The sequence below is a fragment of the Bos indicus genome, chromosome 19 (assembly GCF_029378745.1).
Source record: "Bos indicus isolate NIAB-ARS_2022 breed Sahiwal x Tharparkar chromosome 19, NIAB-ARS_B.indTharparkar_mat_pri_1.0, whole genome shotgun sequence".
In the NCBI taxonomy this organism is placed as follows: Eukaryota; Metazoa; Chordata; class Mammalia; order Artiodactyla; family Bovidae; genus Bos; species Bos indicus.
This window is the reverse complement of record NC_091778.1, coordinates 44,080,535-44,100,528: the sequence shown is the minus strand read 5'-3', so window position 1 is coordinate 44,100,528 and position 19,994 is coordinate 44,080,535. Positions and strand designations below refer to the sequence as shown.

Sequence of the window (19,994 nt, the reverse complement as noted above, 5' to 3'; positions counted from 1 at the left end):
TTTCCCAGCTCAGCCTCTAGAGGTCGCAGCCAGGCGGAAGCGGGTTGGACCATGATTGACCCCTGCGGCACGGCAGTCATCGTGACGTCAAGTCCGGTCCCGGCGGAAGTCCTCCCCCGGCGGACCGGGAAGTAGCTGAAGGCTGGGCGATGGCAGTTTTGGAAGTCCCGCTCGCAGACAGACCCGAAGCCGCGGTACCGCCGCGGTAGACCGGATCAGGGTGGCGGGCTCCGGGTCCCGAGGTGAAAAGCGTTGGGGGCTGAACGGCTACTTTCGAAGGGGACATGGGAACCCCGACGGCCCCTATTGCAGACCCTCCCTGACTTTGGGCTGTAAACTGCCTTTGCCGGGTCAGCCCCGGAAGCAGGTCCGCCTGGTATCCTACGTTCCTACAGGGAAAGGTGCAGGCGGGGATTTTTACCCCTTCACCACAACAGCAAGTCAGGCGGTAGCTCCGAACCCGGGGTTCAAGGGCGCTTATTCTTCCTAACGTCGTCTCCTTTCCACCGCCGCAGGGATGGAGGGGTCTAAGACATCCAGCAGCACCATGCAGGTGAGCTTCGTGTGTCAGCGCTGCAGCCAGCCTCTGAAACTGGACACGAGCTTCAAGATTCTGGACCGTGTCACCATCCAGGAGCTCACAGGTCAGCGAGGCCCTTGGAAAGAGGGTGATCAAGATCGTTCAAAGTGGGCAGCTTTGGAGATAAAGGTCTTAAGGACTATACATAGCCTGCCACAAACAAGCCTTGTGAGCCTCGGAAGTTGCTTCATCTCTCTGGTTCCTTGTTTTCTTATCGAGAACATAAAAGAGTTCTGACACTATGTGCTTCTGAGAGCTTTCTATAACAAGGAAAGGTCCTTAGTTTTCTGCTCCTGCTGTTTCAGAGTAAAGGATTATGTATATACAAAAATAAACGGCAATTGTGGAGGACTTGCCATATACCGAGTGCATTACATGCATTACTTTTAACCTCTATGGAGTAGTTCAGTTTTACTCCCCTATGCGTAGGAGTAGTAAAAATTTATCATTTCATCCATGAGGAATTGAAGCTCAGTCAGGTTAAATGACTTACCCAGAAGCCAATAGCTGATAAGTAGAGGCAAGTAGAGGAAAATAGAGTAATAGAATCCCAAATCCCCAAGAAGTGAGATGAAGCTAGGAAAAAGGAAAAGATTGAATAAACAGTTAAAATAAGCTCATGGACCTAGAGTCACTCTGCTTGAATTTAACTTCTGGCTGTCATTTACTGGCAGAATGACTTTTTGCAAGTTACTTCACCCAGTTTTTAGTTTCTAAGCCCCAATTTTTTTATTTCCTATATCTGTAAAATGTAAAACAACCTCAAGATAGTTGTAAAGATCAAATATGACACAGACCATGAATACTTAAGAATATGCCAGGGAAAAATACTCAGCAAATATTAACAATTATTATCAATACCTGATTTCTCTTTTCTGAGGGGAATTAACTGTTTAATATGGGAAATTTTTAATATGGAAAATTTCAAACATACAATCAAGAGAATAGCACAGTAAACTCCCTTGTGTCCATCATTCAGCTTCAACAATTAGCTACATTCAACCATTCTTGTTTCCTCTATGCCTACATTCACCTCCCATATCCACTCAGGTATTTTCCTCTTTACCTCTTTTTTTTAAAGGTAAATTTTCATACATTGACAATTTTTAATTGTCAAGATTTTTTTTTTTTTTCGCCTGTACCCCATGGCATGTGGGATCTTAGTTCCCCAGCCAGGGATGGAATCTCTGCCCCCTGCAGTGGAAACTCAGAGTCCTAACTACTGGATCCCCAGGGAAGTCCCTAATTGTCAAGATTTATATATTACATATCTTAGCTTTTTGGGGGGCCATGATGCACACTTTGTAGGATGTAGGATCCTGGTTCCCCAACAGGGATTGAACGTAGGCCCTCAGCAGTGAGAGTGTGGAGTCCTAACCACTGGACTGCCAGTGAATTACCCTTCGCTGTATGTTTTGACAAATGTATACTCATGTAACTTAGATCTCCATTGCTATGTAGAGAGCTTTCATCTTCCTGGATCTTAGTTCCAGAAAAGGAAGTTTCATCTTCCTTTCATGTTCCCTCCCACTTATTCTGGGGGGAAAAGGATGTTAACTTTTGTTATGGAAAACATCCAAGTTTATAATGAACCTCTGTATACTCATCACCAAGCTTCAGCGATTATGCAGGCACATTTAACCATGTTTCACCTACAGCCCCAAATGATTCTGAAGCAAATAATATAAACATATTTACACCAATAATATAAACACATTTACACCATTATATCCCAAACATATAAACACCATTAATATTTTATTTAAGTATTTTTGAGAGGTAAGATGTCTCTTTAAAGACCTAATCATACCATTATACTGAAAAAACTTTAATAATTCCTTAATCTGATTTAGTGAGTGTAAGAAGAAGAAAACAGATCCTTTTTTTGGTAAATTCTACTCTGAGAAAAAGGTGGAGGATGTTTTGATTCTTATCCTTTCACACATGCTCCTGCTCTGAGAAGACTTTCTAAAAGATTCAATGTTTCCCTTGCTCTTAGCTCCATTACTTGCCACAGCCCAGCTGAAACCAGGAGAGACCCAGGAGGAAGAGGCTAACTCAGGAGAGGTATGAAAACACTGGAATGCAAAGTGGGTTTCTGCAGGGTCCTTGGTGCTCCTGGGGCCCCCAGATATGTGGAATCTCTGGTTAACAAGAGACATTCTGCATAATCAGGCCACTTTAGATCACTGAAGATACAGAAGTATACCTGAGGTCACAGGGTTGCTGAATGAGGCATCCATTCAAAAATGTGAAGAGAGACTCTGCTTTATTTGGAGTGGAATTATAAGCTATTTTAGGTGGGAGGTGGGATGATGACCTGTGTGTCCAGGTCTTACCTGGTTCATACCTGTTGTTGTAGTTCATTAGTAATATCCACTCCTCTCTAGTCTTAAAAGTATCTACGTTTAGAGATAGAATTGTGTGATTACACTAGGTAGAAAGGGTTGTCAGTGTTTGAGAACGTGTCATTTTTTTTAAACTGTATTGAGTGATGATTTTCATTGTCAAAGATAAGACTTTGGTCACATACAAATTATATCAAAGTATGGAAAACAAAGAATCTACTTTGTTTTATGCCATGGCAGACTTCATTGCAGTCTGCTCTGGCTTTTCCCTTGTGCCATGATTTAGGGCAGGAGTCTCTAGCCTCCAGGATCTAATGCCTGATCATCTGAGGTGGAACTGATGTAAAAACAGTAAAAATAAAGTGTGCAATAAACATAATGCGCTTGAACTACCCCTCCCCCTGCCCTGGTCTATGGAAAAATTGTCTTCCATGAAACTGGTCCCTGGTGCCAAAAAGGTTGGGGACCCCTGAAGGGCATTCTCTCCCCTAGCCTGACTGGTAAGTGTTGAGAAAATGCAAATATAACAGAGTATAACATAGTTAAGAAATACTGTTTCCCACAAAAAAACCAAATGGGACTTGGGGTTTATTTGTACCAGGGGTCCTTTCTTAGTGCCTGTATCCAAGGATTGGCTAGAAAACACCCATTTCTTAAGTCTCTTGTTTCTCAAGTCTTGTGTTTATCAATCATGGGTAAAGCCAAATAGTTCTGAGGCCATTGGGAAAATAGACTCCACCTCAAAAGCTGCTAGAATTCTGATGACTTCTTATTTCCTTCCCAGGAGCCATTTATTGAAACTCGCCAGGATGGTGTCTCTCGCAGATTCATCCCCCCAGCCAGGTGCCTACTACTCCTCAGCCCCCTGTTCCTTGCCAAAGGCCAGTAGAATTTTAATTGAACCCAGAATTGTGATGGATATGAATCATCACCTAGCCTTTCACTCTTCTAGAAAAGACACTGTCCTTTACACCTGGCCCATCACCTTCCAGTATTGATTTTTTCCTGTAGCCATTCACACAGTGGGAAGGAACAGTAGCTCTCATGATGAAGAATTAAGAAAAGTTGAGAGTGTGATTGACTAATGGAAGAGATGAGCTCTTGAAAAGTTTTAAGATAACAAATGTTATATGTTCAGGTTCTTAGTTATTAATGCATGTAAGAAATGGTCTCTCCTGATTCTCCTTCCTTTTCTACTATAGACACACACATAGCCGTTTTTGATGCCCCCTCTCCCTCCTTAGTCCATCCAGGCCAACCTTCGTGCTGAGTGCCCCTGTGGAAGACCAGCATGGCCTTCCCTTGGGAGAGAGGTATCCTTGGGAGGTCAGTCGGGCTAGGAGTGGGTATGCGCCTTGAGGCCCCTCAGCTGGTGCTTGAGAGTCTCTGCCACCAGCACTGCATATAGGTGGAGGAGGCCTCTCTGCTCCCTCATGTGGCCCATGGGCGGGGGGCTGTCTGCAGGATGATGTCCACAGAAAGTGCCAACAGCTTCACTCTGATTGGGGAGGCATCTGATGGCGGCACCATGGAGAACCTCAGCCGAAGACTAAAGGCAAGTCTGCCTCATGCCAGTGTCTTTCAGTGGGCTGGCTGGTAGGGGGGTCTCCAGGCAGGTGACATGAGACAGGCCCTACCCTGACTCTCTTCTTCCAGGTCACTGGGGACCTTTTTGACATCATGTCAGGCCAGACAGATGTGGATCACCCCCTGTGTGAGGAATGCACAGACACTCTCCTAGACCAGCTGGACACTCAGCTCAACGTCACTGAAAATGAATGTCAGAACTACAAGTGAGTGCCTCCAGAGCCTGGTCCCAGGAACAGGGCTCTGAGTCTTGGGGTGCTCATTGCTCTGGGGCTGTACAGCCCTTACTCAAGAGCTGTGCTTCATGCAGGGAAATGGAATAACAGGTTCCCTCCCGTAAGCATTCCCTGCCTGTGTTCTTGGCAGACGCTGTTTGGAGATCTTAGAGCAAATGAATGAAGATGACAGTGAACAGCTTGGGTTAGAGCTAAAGGAGCTGGCATTAGAGGAGGAGAGGCTGATCCAAGAGCTGGAAGATGTGGAAAAGAACCGGAAGATAGTGGCGGAAAATCTCGAGAAGGTCCAGGCTGAGGCTGAGAGGTTGGATCAGGAGGAAGCTCAGTGAGTGATCACCCTGTTCTTCCATCTTCCTACCTCAAGGCTCCGGGAGGGGAAATGGCTCACAGCCGAATGTGTCTGGTTTGTAAACAGCAGTCGACTTTGAGCAGCATGTCTGCTCTAGACCCTGCATTTCCAGGCCCTGATTCTCGATGTTGGTTGGGAGGCTTATGTAGGAAGAGTCAGCATGATTAAGTGACAGAAGCATTGGTTTTGTCCAGTGCTTTTGGAGAGCCGAGAACCAGGCCTCTAGTGACAGCTCTGTCCTATAGGGAACATTTGGATGAGTCAGGCACTGAATCCCACATCCTCCTCTGGAAGGATAAGTGTGTTGGCCTACATTTATTCTCTTCCAGCTCAAAAATATCACTGGTGCTCTTTTTTAAAAATATTAATTTATTTGGCTGCGCCAGGTCTTAGTTTCAGCTTATGAGATCCTTGATCTTTGTTGCGGTATGTGGGATCTAGTTCCCTGACCAGGGATTGAACCTAGGCCCTCTGCATTGGGAGCTCGGAGTCTTAGCCACTGGACCTCCAGGGAAGTCCTTCATTGGTATTCTTGACCTGAGAGAACCCTCTGTCTAGTGGAGGAGACTGAAGGTGGGGGAGTGGAGGACTGAGAAAAAGTTAAATTTTTCATGAGGTAGTGTAACAAGTTCCATTAAAAATGATATACACTAACCATTTAAAGGACAATAGGCATGTAGAAGTGAAGTGATAGACAATCAGACCATTTCAGGGAAGAAACCACCATTGACTAATTCACCTTGTTTCTGGAAAAGACCAGGAGTCCAAAAAGTATCTGGTCCTGGTTTGGAAGCATCCTGTCCTCCTCCTCTTTTTTGCATATGAGCAGCTGGAATTTGGGACATTTCTGTCCCTCCCAGGCAAAACATCTAGGGCAACTATGTTCCTTTGTATGAGATCTATGCCAAATGTACAAGGTGCTGCAACTAGAAGTGACCATAATCACTAGAAGAAGTCTTTGAGAGGAGCGATGGGAGAGAAATTTTAGCCCCCAAACTAACAGCCTTTAATGACCACCTTATCTATTCACAGGTATCAAAGGGAATACAGTGAATTTAAAAGACAACAGCTGGAACTGGATGATGAGCTGAAGAGTGTAGAAAACCAGATGCGTTATGCCCAGATGCAGCTGGACAAGCTGAAGAAAACCAACGTCTTTAATGCAACCTTCCACATTTGGTAAGAAGGGCTGGAGGGTGAGGAGCATCTGGGAAGCACTGAATATCTGAATGTTAGCTGTTGACCACTAAGCCAAGGTGCCCACCTCCCATGAAATAGAAGTCCATGTCATTTTCATCCCATCTAGGCTTCTTCCATTTCTTGAGTTGGGATAGCCACAGTCAGGGGATTGAGATTCTAGAGCTTGGTAACTTCCATTCTTCCAAGGAGAGGGAAAGATCGGAGCCCTCCAGCCACAGGAAAATCTGAGCCTCTGCCTGGTGCTGATTTCTCATCCCCCTCTCCCGGAGTTATTTGTTTACTCATTTATTTGACATTTTATCCATTTCAGCTGGTATCTGTTGAGCATCTTCTATGTGGTCGACACTGCTCAGCACTGGGTGGGCAGCAGCAAGCAATATTCATTCTGCCTCCTGGTTGCTACAGTCTTGTGGGGGAGGGGGAGATGGCTGGGTAACAGGCACTTGCACCTCAGCGTGGTCCTGGTGAACCCAGGGTGCTGTGGGAACACATAAGGGCACTTCACCTGATTTGAGGAGGCTGCATGAACGTTTCCCCCAGAGGAAGTGGATGTTTAAGCTGAGACGTGGAGTCTAAGTCTGCAGAGGAGGAGGGTTGTTCTCGGCAGAGAGAACATCCTGTGTAAAGAGGCAGAGGAAAGTGGAAGTGATAATCTCCCACTGAACCTTCTGGACTGAAAGGAGCTTATTGTGACTGGAGATGGAGTATAAAGCAGAGAAGGACAGGGTGTGAAACTGGAGCACTACCAATTCCTTAAGGATCTTAGAAGCCTCGTTAAGGGATTTGGACTTGATCCGAAAGGCAGTGGGAGCCACTGAAGCGCTTTGGGCAGGAAAGTGACACAGTACAGCTGTATTTGTAAATGATGGCTTTACCTGCAATGTGAGAAATGACTTGGGGGAGAGGGCAAGGCTGTTGGTTAGGAAATTTGTCCGGGGGATTCTAAACACAAAGAGAGCCATGGTATTGAGTCTGAAGAGAAGTGGACAGATTCAAGAGGTTTAGGAGGTAGAACCAGCAGAGCTTGGTGGTTTTGGGGAAAAGGGAGCTGAGAGAGAGCATTCAGGGATGACCCCCAGGTTTCTACTTTGATGTCTGAGCAGCAGGGAGAAAGATGATGACTCACGCTTTAGGCATGTATTTAAAGTACCAGGTAGGGCTTGGATATGTGAATATGAAGATAAGGAGAGAGATTTATGCCAGGTTTTAGGTGAGAACAGGAAATATCAGAATTCGCCAAGTTTTAAGTTCTCTCTGTATTTTCCCCTGCCCTTCTTCTGTAGGCATAGTGGACAGTTTGGTACAATCAATAACTTCAGACTGGGTCGGCTGCCCAGTGTTCCTGTGGAATGGAATGAGATTAATGCTGCTTGGGGCCAGACAGTGTTGCTGCTCCACGCCCTGGCCAATAAGATGGGTCTGAAATTTCAGAGGTAAAAAAGGTGGTCCTTTCTTGAGTGTGGTGTGTCTTTGATATAATCTGTGTATCCTACCTGTTACTTCTGTTGACTACGCAAGAGCCCTTGCTCCCAGCAAGCAGGGAGTATTCTGTCTATGGAGACTGTGTGCTTCTGGTTTTCTCCTCACCACAGGCCTTTTCCACTGATTGAGCAGTCCATGAACTGCATGACTATAGCAGTGGTCCTCAACTTCCTGTCTCCAGAACCTAAAAAATCTCCAGATTTCTGTTTCTAAATCTAAACCAGAACATACATTCATCCATAAAAGACCCTCAGATAATTATACAATAAATGTAGGGTTTTTTTTCCTTCTATTTTTTAAAATACTTATTTGTGTTTGTTTATTTATTTAACTGCACCAGGTCTTAATTGCAGCCTGTGGGATTTAGTTCCTTGACCAGGGATCCAGTCTGGTCCCCCTGCATTGGGAGCATGGAGTCTTAGCCACTGGACCACCAGGGAAGTCCCAAACAAAACTTTTTAAACATGGAGGCCCCATGGGGAGGTTAGAGAGAAGTGGAAATAATAAAAGAGGTCCTTGGGTAGCTTGGGCTTCCATGGTGGCTCAGACAGTAAAGAATCTGCCTGCAATGCAGGAGACCCAAGTTCAGTCCCTGGGTCGAGAAGATCTCCTAGAGAAGGAAGTGGCAGCCCACTCCAATATTCTTGCCTGGAGAATTCCATGGACAGAGGAGCCTGGTAGGTCCCAGTCCATGGAGTCGCAAAGAGTTGGACACAACTGACTGACTAATACTTTCACTTTCTTTGGGTAGCTGAAGACCAAAAATCACTGGGTTATAACACCCTAGTAATCTCTTTAGGTAGAGTCCTGTATTCATCTCTGTCTGCATCTCCATTTTAGGTATCGACTTGTTCCCTATGGAAACCATTCATATCTGGAGTCTCTGACAGACAAATCTAAGGTACTCTAGGAAGTTCCATTTTTCACCTATAGTATAGAATTATTGTACCTCGTAACAAAATAGTTTACTTTTGATAATAGCATAATTTCATTCTTAGACTGAGATATCTTATGATGAGCCAGTGTCTTGTTCAGTGGCTTGTCCAGTTCAGGATTAGCTCTTTGGGGTCTGTTGAGAAAATTATACTTCTACAGTTTGTTGAGAAGGGATGTGGGCAGATCCAAGGAGAAGGTGTGTGCCAGGATGAGAAAGGCATCACCATGCACATGTTTAATACATTTCGGTGATGGTGAAACAGTTCTGGGTGCATGGTATTTGCCCAAGGTTACTGTTGCCAGTGGAATCCAGACAGAACCTGTTAGAGAGATGGATTGGATTGGGAGCAGCCTGTTGAAGCCAGCGTTTGGGCCACATGTACAGCTAGTTCTCTCTTCTCGGGCAGGAGCTGCCGTTGTACTGTTCAGGGGGGCTTCGGTTTTTCTGGGACAACAAGTTTGACCATGCAATGGTGGCTTTCCTGGACTGTGTGCAGCAGTTCAAAGAAGAAGTTGAGAAAGGCGAGACACGTTTTTGCCTTCCTTACAGGTCAGTATTCCCCAGTGCTGAATGAATCTAAAGTAGGACCAAAGTGAGCAGAATGGAAGGGACAGTAAGAATGGAAGCAAAACCAGTACACATGGTGGGAAAGCTGAAAACGGAGTAAAATCCCATGACGCTGATGGGCAGGATGGATCCAACACTGTAAGCAAGACAGTGTGACCACCTGATCCCTGGAAAAAATGCTGACTTCAATGGTGTGGGGGATTTTCTTGGTGCAAAGCTCAAGCCTGCTCTCCAATTTCAGGGAGGTTTTCCCTTATGCCCTTGGAAAGATACAGGAATGCTTCCTTTGATCAAATTTTGCAGGAGCCCAGAGATAGATGGGCACCTTACTTAAGAGAGTAAGGCTGAGCTGCTTCCATCACCCCAAAACAAAGCATTTCTTTTCTTCTGCCTCCCTTCCCTCCCCACGAGGGAGGGATGCCTAGGAAAACAGTGCAGAGTGCTGTCACCCTCACTTACCCTCTGCTCCAGGCTTCTCATCCATTTGGGTGTGTGTCCTGTCCCTGTACTCTGCAATGACAATGAGGCTCTTGTGACAGCCTTCTTGATTTTGGGCTTTCAAGCAAATCCAAAATACACTACCGTTGCTTGCCAAGAGTTCTTTAATAGATAAAATGACGTGAATGGTCCCTTGATCAAGTCCCTGCCTATTTGCCTGAACTGACTTAACTTGGATCTCAGTTACTAATGAGTTCTGCTGTGTTCACCTGCAGGATGGATGTGGAGAAAGGCAAAATTGAAGACACAGGAGGCAGTGGTGGTTCCTATTCCATCAAAACTCAGTTTAACTCGGAGGAACAGTGGACAAAAGCTCTCAAGTTCATGCTGACGAATCTTAAGTGGGGTCTTGCTTGGGTATCCTCACAGTTTTATAACAAATGACTTTCTTTTTTCCTTAGTTCGTTTGCCTTAAAGGCTTTCAATTTTGTTTTGTTTGCAGAAAAAGAAAGTGTTAAATTCGGGTACTATTAAACAGCATATGTTTACAATACCAAAAAAGAAAAAAAATCCACAAAAGCCACTTTATTTTAAAATATCATATAACAGATAGTTTCCAGAACTACAACATGCCATGTATAGCATCTGGTCTTTGTCACAGTTTTGACTCTTAACCCCATGCCTTCCTTTCCCTTTGTCCCCTCAAAACAAATAATTTAAGTTTGCTTTTTTTTTTTTTTAACTGAGTTGAATTGAGATTGATGTGTTTTCACTGGAGTTTGTCTCTCTCAACTTCCTGCACTTAGAACATGAACTAGAAACATTTGTCTCTCCACTGAGAGGACAAGAAGTGTGAGATGCACAGTTGGATAACATGAGAAAATGACACAAGCTTTGGTCACCATGTGATGTGATCAGAAGCTTGAAATTTAACACTTCTTACTTGGTTCTAGTACTGAATGCCTGCTCTACTCTGTGTTAAGAGATATGAAATGGTGTTTGATACTGTTTGAGACTTTGGTGGAGAGATTTAATTATTTGTAATAAAAGATCAACTGCAGTCTGATAACTGCCCAGAGGTGCACTGTTGGGTTTTTCTTTAACTAAAATAGAGTACTTTGTATTCTGGGAGAATTGAGTTCAAGTGCAGGTATGTGGAAAGTCTGTTGAAATATGTGTAGAGGTAGGTGTTAGTTTTTAAAAAGACTAATGGAAAAATAGACAGCTGTAGAGAAGGCCCTATTTGTGTAGCTCTCTGTAACAGAACAGAGATGTTAAACTAATTTTAAGGGGAAATAAAGTCAACATCCTTGATGTTCAGTCAGGGTCACCCATATGGTCTCAGTATTTGAGTCCCTGGTTAATACTAATTTCCATGTCTGAGGTTCTGTCTTAATAAAATGAATAAAATAAAAAGAATAAATATCTTGTTAAACAAAAATAAACTAATTTCACTGATCCTCTGTCTTCTCCCAGCTCTTTGACATTTTCAGTGTGATATGACAAAAGGGACATGGTTATTCATCTTAATTCTTTCTCTGATGCAGAAAAATAAGCGTGAAGTTGGATTACAAAAGACAACTCAGAAGATGCTTGGAACTTTTGTACCCTGAGTATGAAAGTAAACAAAGGGAGGGATGGGTGCAGTGACAGAAGGCTGTTTATATTTGGCAGATTCCGCCTGCCTCATGTGTTGAAGGAAGCGCAGACCTTGGAGGTCGGGCCACCAGGTGGGGAGGAACAGGCTGCTGTTGACCTGGAGTGCTGGCTCCCACGCTGTGAGTTAGGATTGCATAAGAGAACTCAGCAATGCTCTCCAAGGCAATGCCAGTGATGCTCTGCAAATGCCCCATGACCTTCAGAAATAGAGACAGATTTCTTATTACTACATAAACACATGTTAGTGCACAAATAGACACATTGCTGGGGCTTTTCTCTCAAGTCAAATGTAAGTTTTTTCATTTCTCTGAACTTACACAGAGAATCCAGATCCCAGTGTTTGCCAGTGGCCATGTTAAGCTAGGATACCTTTGCCCTGATAGTGTTAGCATGGAAAGTTTCTGCTAGACATTTCCCTCTGCTGAGAAAAGTTTTGTGAAATATGAGAGGGATATTTGAGTCTTGACATTTTCTGTTTGGGAGGATACACTTAATGGGCTTTAACATGGTAGTGGATTATCATAATGGGAAGCGAACAAGCTGAAATTGAGCCTTCATTTCCAATTTCACAAGGGGGAAAGTGGAGAACATTTTTCAGTCCTATCCTAGTTTTCTCTCCCAAGTCCTGCTTATTCATCCTAATCCTAGGTCTTGGCAGTTACCTTTTATAGCTTGTCTGTTTTCCCTTAACTAATGGGAGAATGCTTTCTATTAAATGAATTCTGACCATGCTGGTCCTGCTCAGTGATGCATACCTGGCTCCAGCACTCATGGTTTTGGATGAAAGCACTTGCTGCAATGATTCCTACTGCCAACAGCATGAAGTCTTCCTTCACTGAAACAAACTTTTCCCTGAGTGATTAAAACCACATTAATTTTGGAGCTAGAGTGACACTCGATCTTCCAAATCCTAGGGCTACAGGACTTCAACTCTGAGTTGTTTATGTTGATCATGGGAAATTTTATACATGCAAAGAAATGGTCAAGTAATATCTAATTGATTCCCTCTTCCAACTTCCCCCAACTCAACTGAGATGAAAACATGAGCCTTCTGGCTGAATGGTTTATGGACCTTTTGTTGTTCCATCTGTCTCCCTACCAAATGTAACTGTGAGGCTTTTTACCAGCCTGACTTTACAGTAATCAAACACTTTGTCCAAGTTGCAACCCTGTGACTGGCTTTTTTTCCTAGGTGACTATAAAAGCAGTTCAGTAATCTGAAATTATAAGCAGCTATAAAAGAAGAATTAGGAATGAAAGTATGTTAATTACTTGAAGTCATTTAAATTTAAAAGTAAAAGCCTCTAGGGTTTTGCTGATTGGACTCAGTCATCCATCCAAACAACATATTAGATGTAGATTAGAACAAGGTAACCCGTGCAGGTTATCTGTGGCCTAGGTGCCTTGCTAGGTAAATTCCATTTCCCAGGTTCTCGTGATATGTTACTGACTCCCTGTTTCTGGAAGGAGCCTACAGTAAAGGAGTTGCCTTACCCTTGCAGCTGACTGGGTGTGGAGTTCTCAATTGAAGCCCTCAGCAGGCTTTCATATACAGGTTCATGCAGAAGATAGACTAGGTCAAGTAGAATCAGGCAGGTTGCATGCAGCTGTGTGGCTGGGACCAAACAGCCATTGTATCCTAGATGGAGTATGCGCATGGTAAAGAGCATTATGTGTGTCTGATTGTAATCACAGTTGTCACGCGAAACAAAGCTTCGGAGCTGCTAGTGTGCTTCCTGGTTGCTAAGTTCTACTATAAGAAACCTCTAGCTGGAGGTCGATTTTAAAGGACAAAGGGAGAAGTAGAGAAAACTTCATCTACGAGATACATATATAATTGGAACCTATTTGCTTGTTCCCCTCTTATCTCATGCCTCTATAAAATCAACTCTTTGATCTTACAATAAGAGAGTGGCTAATGAATCCAAATAGAATCCAGGTGCGGAGACTGGTGTTTCTTTCCCTGACAAGTACTAGAGGAAACTACTGAAAACTGCTGTTCCTCACTGGCAGGTTCTGTCCACTGCCCCCAAACCCTTTAACACATTCCTTTTTTTATCTTTTTTTTTTTTTTTGGCCACCCGTGAGGCATGCAGGATCTTACTTCCCTGACCAGGGATCTAACCTGTGCCACCTGCAGTGGAGGCGTGAGTCTTAACCACTGGACCACCAGGGATGTCCCCCTAGGAACTTCTATGGAAGTTCTGCCTTCTTATGGAAGACTCCAACTCACATGCCCAACACAGTTAAGTACCTAAAACCTCCAGGAGCATCTCCACATATGCCAGGGGAGTAGGCAGATTGATTTGGAAGTTCAGGGACTTCAAAACATCAAGCTCTGATTCCAGCAGTTCTTCTTTAGTGTGAAGATACCCTAGAGTCCGGAGGAAATTCAGGACTGTAACGTTGCTGATTATCTGAGCAAACAAAACCAAAAGATAGTGAAAGGGAGAGCAGGTCGTCAGAATAGAGGTCATACATCTTGGCATAGTAAACAAAGCCCTTCACAATCCAGTCCTTGCCTTTATCTCAGCTTCTTCTTGGTAATTCCCCCTTAAATTCTACTGCTGCTGCTACTGCTAAGTCACTTCAGTCATGTCCAACTCTGTGCGACCCCATAGACGGCAGCCCACCAGGCTCCCCCGTCCCTGGGTTTCTCCAGGCAAGAATACTGGAGTGGGTTGCCATTTCCTTCTCTAATGCATGAAAGTGAAAAGTGAAAGTGAAGTCGCTCAGTCGTGTCTGACCCTCAGCAACCCCATGGACTGCAGCCTTCCAGGCTCCTCCATCCATGGGATTTTCCAGGCAAGAGTACTGGAGTGGGGTGCCATTGCCTTCTTCATTATACTTTACACTTACACAGAATTACTTGCATTCCCAAACCCACAGGCTCTCCAGGTGTCTACACGTTTCCCATGTCTGCATCTCCCTCTGCCCTGCCCTCCAACCCCCCACCCCGCACACACCTCCCTTAACTGCTCTCCTTACCTATTTCTCCTCTCCCCTTAGGATCCATCCATTCCCCAGCCCTCCCCTTCAAGAAGTCACTTTATTGGTTAAAGTGATATACCAAAAATCTTACAGCTAACATCATTTGTAATGGTGAGAAATTGAATGCTTTCTCCCTAAGACTGTGAAAAAGCAAAGATGTCTGCCCTCACCATTTGTATTCAACTTAAACTAGAGCATACAGGCAGTGAAACATTCCTGGATAACAATTAAAAGAGTAATGCATTACTGTAAGTTAATAGCAGGAAATAATTATTATTAAAATTTTTTAATTAATCTCAAAGAGAGGCAGAACTGAGAAACACCTCTAGATGGGAGTGGAGATAGTGCTTAACAACAGGTGGAATATACTGAATAAATGTTCTGCTGTTTGTTTAAAAAAAGAGTAATTTTCTCTAAATACACTTCCTTGTCTCTACAAGGCTGATTAGGTACATTCACAGCCCTCTGTATTCACACTAATCAGAATACTTTCCCACATTTGTTTGTCTTCTCCCATTAGATAATAAATTCCTTGAGAGCATAGACAATATTTTTACTCTTGTAGCTATGGCACCATAGAAGACAATAAATATTTGTTGAATAAATGATACTTTATTATACAAGCATCACATAGTGATATGGAAACATTTTGTCCTTTATAAATGCAGTAGTTTTTTTGCCTTTAATACTACTAGGTAGGTTAGCAATTCAGGCACCTTATGTAAACTGTCCTTGAGTCCAAGGGGAGGAAAGGTGACCTGTATGAATGATGGCATCTGTCCAGCAATTATACTTTGGGAACAGAACTTCAGGTTAATAATTGCAGTGTGACTGTGTGTGTGTGTGTGTGTGTGTGTGTGTAGGAGGTCTGTGTGACTGTGTGTGTGTAGGAGGTCTGTGTGACTGTGTGTATGTGTGTGTGTGTAGGAAGCCTGTGTGACTCTGTGTGTGTGTGTAGGAGGTCTGTGTGACTGTGTGTATGTGTGTGTGTGTAGGAAGCCTGTGTGACTCTGTGTGTGTGTGTAGGAGGTCTGTGTGACTGTGTGTGTGTGTAGGAGGTCTGTGTGACCGTGTGTGTGTGTGTAGGAGGTCTGCTTAGGAAGCATGATTATACTCTGGAATTTCCGCATGAGTAGTATCACCTAGACCTAGGAGTGGGTTTCTCAAAGCCACCTTTGGATGAGCTGGTTTCTCTCTAACACTTAGGTGCCCATGAGCCACCCTAGCTCCTTACTTTGTAGTGGAAGGAAAGTTTGCTCGCCAGCTGAACACATGACACAAGACGCAGGATAAACTTGTTGAAAAGCTGCTCTTTCAGAGCCCTCCAATTCTGAGGCTCTGTCTTCCCTCTCAGCTGAATTGTAGCTTGCCTGCAGATGTTCTCTGCCTGCTTAACCATAAACCTGTAAAGAAGGGAAAAAGGAGAGAAATCAATCCACACACACTGAGACTAAATGGAGTTTGTGCTTCAAACTATGCTACATCTTATCCTAATATCCAATTGCTGGCTAAAAAAATTTACATTTGTGAACTTCCCTGGTGGCACAGTGGATAAGAATCCGCCTGCCAATGCAGGGAATGTAGGTTTGATCCCTGATCCAGGAAGATTCTACATGCCATGAAGCAACTTAGCCCATGAGCTGCAACTACCGAAGCCCATGGGCCTAGATTCTGTGCCCTGCAACAAGAGAAGCCACCTCAATGAGAAGTCCTTGCACCAGAATGAAGAGTAGCCCCAGCTTGCCGCAACTACAAAAAGTCTGCACAAAGCAACAGAGTTCCAGAATAGCCAAAAATAAATGTTTTTAAAAATACAAAACTTTAAAAAAAAATTACATTTGCAAGTAAAAGAGGATACAAACCTGGCCTCACAGTAAGAAGCAACTAGTATTTTTTTTAAGATATGGGTACATTAGCCATCCTGTGAGTTACTCTCACAAAAGCCTTATGCTCAGGGCTTTACCTTTCAAGGATTTCTACAGCCTGGTAGCTCACGGATTTCTCCAGACACCATTGTTCAGACAGGAGAAAAACAAACTCTGCCAAAACAGTAAAGAAGAGCCTGATTCACAAGGTGCAACCAAAACGACTCTGGGAACCCTTGGCCTTGTATGAAGGCCATGATGGGGCTCAAGGAAGAGGGTCAGGAAGTGTGAAAGATGAGACTGAAACAATCCAAGCGGAGCCTGGTTCCCTTTGCTGCCAATAGGCAGATGAGAAGCATGAAAAGGAGGCTGACTGAGTGCAAAAACAAAGGCTTACTAAGCCCCCTCAGGGCCCCTTGAGCCTTCCTGTGGGTCTCAACTGATGAAAGGCTTGGCCAGCTACACACAAACAAACCAGCTGGTCTACTTGGCCTTTACGCCATGCTGGGAACCTCCGGCTTCAAGAGAGATTCTTGGATGGATAAAAACCCTAACTCCTATATTCTGTTTTCAGTGGAATGTTGACAGGAACAAAAAGGTCCCTCCTGGAGCTTCGATATTCTTTATAACACTGTTTGTTTAGTAACCACCCTCTGGAGAACTCCCATTGCTTTACAAACACAATTCACCTTACAGCTGGACACCACCTCTCCACCACCAGTTTGTTGGGTAAATCTTTGGTGGCTGAGCCTCCTCCAGGAGCAAGTTTGTTACTGTGAAGTGGCTTGTTTGGAAGAATCATCCCCTAAATCAGGGAACAAGGTCCAGCTTGGGTGGGGGCAAGTCATTGGGAAGGTGGGAAGGGTAAGATACCTTGGCAAGATTTTAGGCTGCCTGTGTTTCTCTTTGAAAGAACAGCCCCAGATAGAATTCTATTTAGTTAGCAATATCATTAGAGGGTGGAAACAAGGATAAATGTTAGCTCTTAAAGGTCTGCAGAACTAGGAACTGTGAGCATTAATCAACAAAGAATTACAAATAGTCAAATTTCCATATATCTTCAGAGAAAATCTAACTTAAAGGAAAAAAATTATAAAATTTAGCATAAAAGTTTAACAATTGACTTGACACAGGTTACACATAGATATATGTACAAAACTTCATCATGACAGAGGCTAAAGCTCTGCTAACAGTGTCCAACGAAGAGGATAATTAGTTTAAGCAATTAAGCGACGTATCCTAGAACTCCTAATTGTGTCATTAGCCAGTCATTTTATTTGCTGGAGCCTAGATTTCATTTCTTTATTTTCATGGGGAGGGGTGTGTTTATAGTTGTTTTATTTTTTATTTGAATTATTAACTATTAATATCTGGGCAATTGTTTCTGTTAATATTTTCCATTTTAACTTGCCAAGAAAACAGTGTGGGTTCGGTGGAATGGATGAGGGTTATACCTCTCTCCTGCTGCTGGCTCCATCTCCTGTACTTATTATACAAACATACTCAAATCTATTAACTAAAAGACCCTCCCCTTCCAATCTCTTAAACTAGGGCTCTATCTCTGTAGCCTCTATCACTGTGAAAACTCTCGCAAGCCTAGCTTATACCTGCTGCTACCACTTAATCACTCAGTCCCTCATATTCTGCAATTTGGCTTCTACTTTTTACAATTTGCTGAAATGGTTGTCTCAGGGGTCAGAAAATACATCCAAACTGTTAAATATCATGGTCCTTTTGCAATCCTCATCCCTGTTGTTCACATCTCTGAAGCATCTGAAACTGCTGACCATCATCCTTCATGAAACTTTCCTCTTGCTTCCAAGGGTCTCTTGGTTCTGTTCCTATCTCCCCAACCATTCCATTTATTTTCTTCATGACTCTTCTTCCCTCTCCACTTTCCTGAACACAAAATGTCTCCCAAGAAACTGTACTAGATTCCGCTTCTAAGAGCTCATCCTCTGCCAGTTTCAGCAGTATCACTAATGGAGATAACTCCCAAACCCTTATCTTTACTTGACCTCTCTTCCAATTTAAATTTTTAAACAACCTGCCAGAAACCTTCTTCCAGATGTTCCACAAGCATCTGAAACTCAGTAGATCTCAAACCAAAACTATTTTATTTCCCAGACAAGTCACGTTTCCTTTTTGTTTTTTCTTTTTCTGTATGTGTGTTTCTCTTAATGGCACCACCGTATGTCTAGGCTCAACCCTTTGACATAGTCATCTTCCCCTTTTTCATTTCTTAAATTCATCCATTGCAGAGCCCTAGATTTTACCTCTGAAATGTTTTTAATCTATCCTGTCTTGTCATTTCTTCTGTCTTATTACCTAAAAAATAACAACTGACAAAGACTCCACTGGACAACCTACCCCCTACCTCTCTCTACTCTGATGCATCCTTTACATCACAGCCAAAATAATTCTTTCTAAGGCAAAGGTTACAGTTACAGAACTCCCATATGCGGGGGGTGGGGTGGGGTGAGGGAACCTTTAATGCCTTCTTGTTTTCCTATTATGTCGCATATAAGCTCCTCACTTTGGCATTCAAAATTCCCTGTGGAATGTCTCCAAACCACCTTTCTGGTCTGAATTTCAACTACTCTTCCACATGCTCTGGCCAACCTGGATGACATGGTACCCACATTCACTCAAAGTGTCCCTATTTCATTGTTTGACTCATGTTATTCCGTTTTAGTAGAAACATGGTCCTAGGAGTTGCCATGGTCTAGTGGTTAGGATTTGGCGCTTCTACTATTGAGGCCTGGGGTCAATCCCTGGTTGGGCAACTCCCACAAGCTGCCCAGCACAGCCGGAAAAAAGAAAGAAACATCACCTTCACCAACCAAAATGTCATCCTTCAGGGTCTACCTTAAATACCATGATGCTTGGAGGACTCCTTAATTCATCCTACTCCCACCTCACTCCATCTTTCCTCTCAGTCTCCATAAAAGCTTGTTTTATGTGGTATGACACTTATCTAACCATACTTGTACCTAGTCATTTGCAGATTTGTCCTAATAGTCTCCAAAGATTATATACATGATTTAAAAGTTGGGACTAGACCTCTTTTTCATCTTTCTATCCCAGGAGGCAAGGAGAGTAAGTAGTCTATACATGTTAAATCAAGGGTGGGGGGGCTGGTGAGTCTGGCTCATCACTGTACGCCCACGCCTGGCATATAGTAGGTACTAACGAAACTTTAAGGAATAACGCATAATGAATCTCAAGATGGGTGCCTCAAAGACAAGTGCCCGGGTCTCCCATAAGACCAGCCCCCCGGCCTGCATCCCCACCCACGATCCGGGTCTCCCTGAAGCTGCCCATCCGGCCCGCAGCCTCCTGCACGGCTTGCTCATTCTGCTGGGCCAAGTGGAGCAGAGTGTCTTCAATGGTCTCTGTGGCAACAGCTCCAAACCGAAAGTCACTGAGAGAGGATAATCTTGGCCTTTCAGGTCGGTCCATCTTCAGAACCCTATTTGGGCACCCGGACGGCTCATAAACCGATCCCTTTAACTTCTCTTCAGTCTTCTGCCACCCCTTGGATTCTTCGTCGCCTTCCCTGCCCTCGTCCGCGCCTCAAATCTGAGGAAAACCCAATTCCTAACACAGCCTCGAGCCTTCCACAGCCTTTTCCCGCCCCAACGGCCGCGGGCCCTCAGCCAATCGGAAAGCACGGCCTATTCCCTCCTGCCCCGCCCTTTCCCTTTAGCCGCGAGCCGCACTCTGTGAACAGAAAGGCGGACTACAGCTCCCAG

The 19,994-nt window shown here is 43.9% G+C and overlaps 2 protein-coding genes across 4 annotated transcripts; one reads left to right on the top strand and one right to left on the bottom strand.

Annotated features, from left to right (window-relative positions):
• The first annotated feature begins 88 nt into the window (after positions 1-88).
• On the top strand, positions 89-11,182 carry BECN1 (beclin 1). Of its 2 annotated transcripts, XM_070773526.1 has the most exons (13): positions 89-242; positions 516-644; positions 2,580-2,647; positions 3,713-3,771; positions 4,173-4,241; positions 4,393-4,483; positions 4,585-4,721; positions 4,882-5,076; positions 6,133-6,279; positions 7,584-7,733; positions 8,623-8,683; positions 9,126-9,268; positions 10,000-11,182. In XM_070773526.1, the coding sequence occupies exons 2-13, from the start codon at positions 518-520 to the stop codon at positions 10,166-10,168; spliced, it is 1,416 nt and encodes a 471-aa protein (XP_070629627.1). In that variant the 5' UTR covers positions 89-242; positions 516-517; the 3' UTR covers positions 10,169-11,182. The 2 variants fall into 2 exon arrangements, with proteins under 2 accessions (XP_070629627.1, XP_019837307.1); XM_019981748.2 differs by lacking the exon at positions 4,173-4,241.
• Positions 10,446-19,916, bottom strand: CNTD1 (cyclin N-terminal domain containing 1). Of its 2 annotated transcripts, XM_019981749.2 has the most exons (7): positions 19,533-19,916; positions 16,338-16,413; positions 15,609-15,777; positions 13,638-13,800; positions 12,878-13,022; positions 12,139-12,235; positions 10,446-11,580 (listed from the first exon to the last, which is right to left on the bottom strand). In XM_019981749.2, exons 1-7 carry the CDS (start codon positions 19,699-19,701, stop codon positions 11,386-11,388), a joined length of 1,014 nt encoding a protein of 337 aa, XP_019837308.1. In that variant the 5' UTR covers positions 19,702-19,916; the 3' UTR covers positions 10,446-11,385. The 2 variants fall into 2 exon arrangements, with proteins under 2 accessions (XP_019837308.1, XP_070629628.1); XM_070773527.1 differs by lacking the exon at positions 16,338-16,413 and having other exon boundaries at positions 19,533-19,645.
• Between the last annotated feature and the right edge of the window lie 78 nt (positions 19,917-19,994).

Excerpts from the sequence above, each read along its gene's own strand:
- BECN1 (XM_070773526.1), top strand. The coding sequence starts at position 518 with ATGGAGGGGTCTAAGACATCCAGCAGCACCATGCAGGTGAGCTTCGTG. Across the intron at positions 4,242-4,392 it reads GGCCTTCCCTTGGGAGAGAG|GATGATGTCCACAGAAAGTG; the intron begins GTATCCTTGGGA and ends GGCTGTCTGCAG. Across the intron at positions 4,484-4,584 it reads ACCTCAGCCGAAGACTAAAG|GTCACTGGGGACCTTTTTGA; the intron begins GCAAGTCTGCCT and ends CTCTTCTTCCAG.
- CNTD1 (XM_019981749.2), bottom strand. The coding sequence starts at position 19,701 with ATGGACCGACCTGAAAGGCCAAGATTATCCTCTCTCAGTGACTTTCGG. Across the intron at positions 16,414-19,532 it reads CAGGGAGACCCGGATCGTGG|AGTTTGTTTTTCTCCTGTCT; the intron begins GTGGGGATGCAG and ends CTGTTTTGGCAG. Across the intron at positions 13,801-15,608 it reads AACTTTCCTTCCACTACAAA|ATAATCAGCAACGTTACAGT; the intron begins GTAAGGAGCTAG and ends TTGTTTGCTCAG.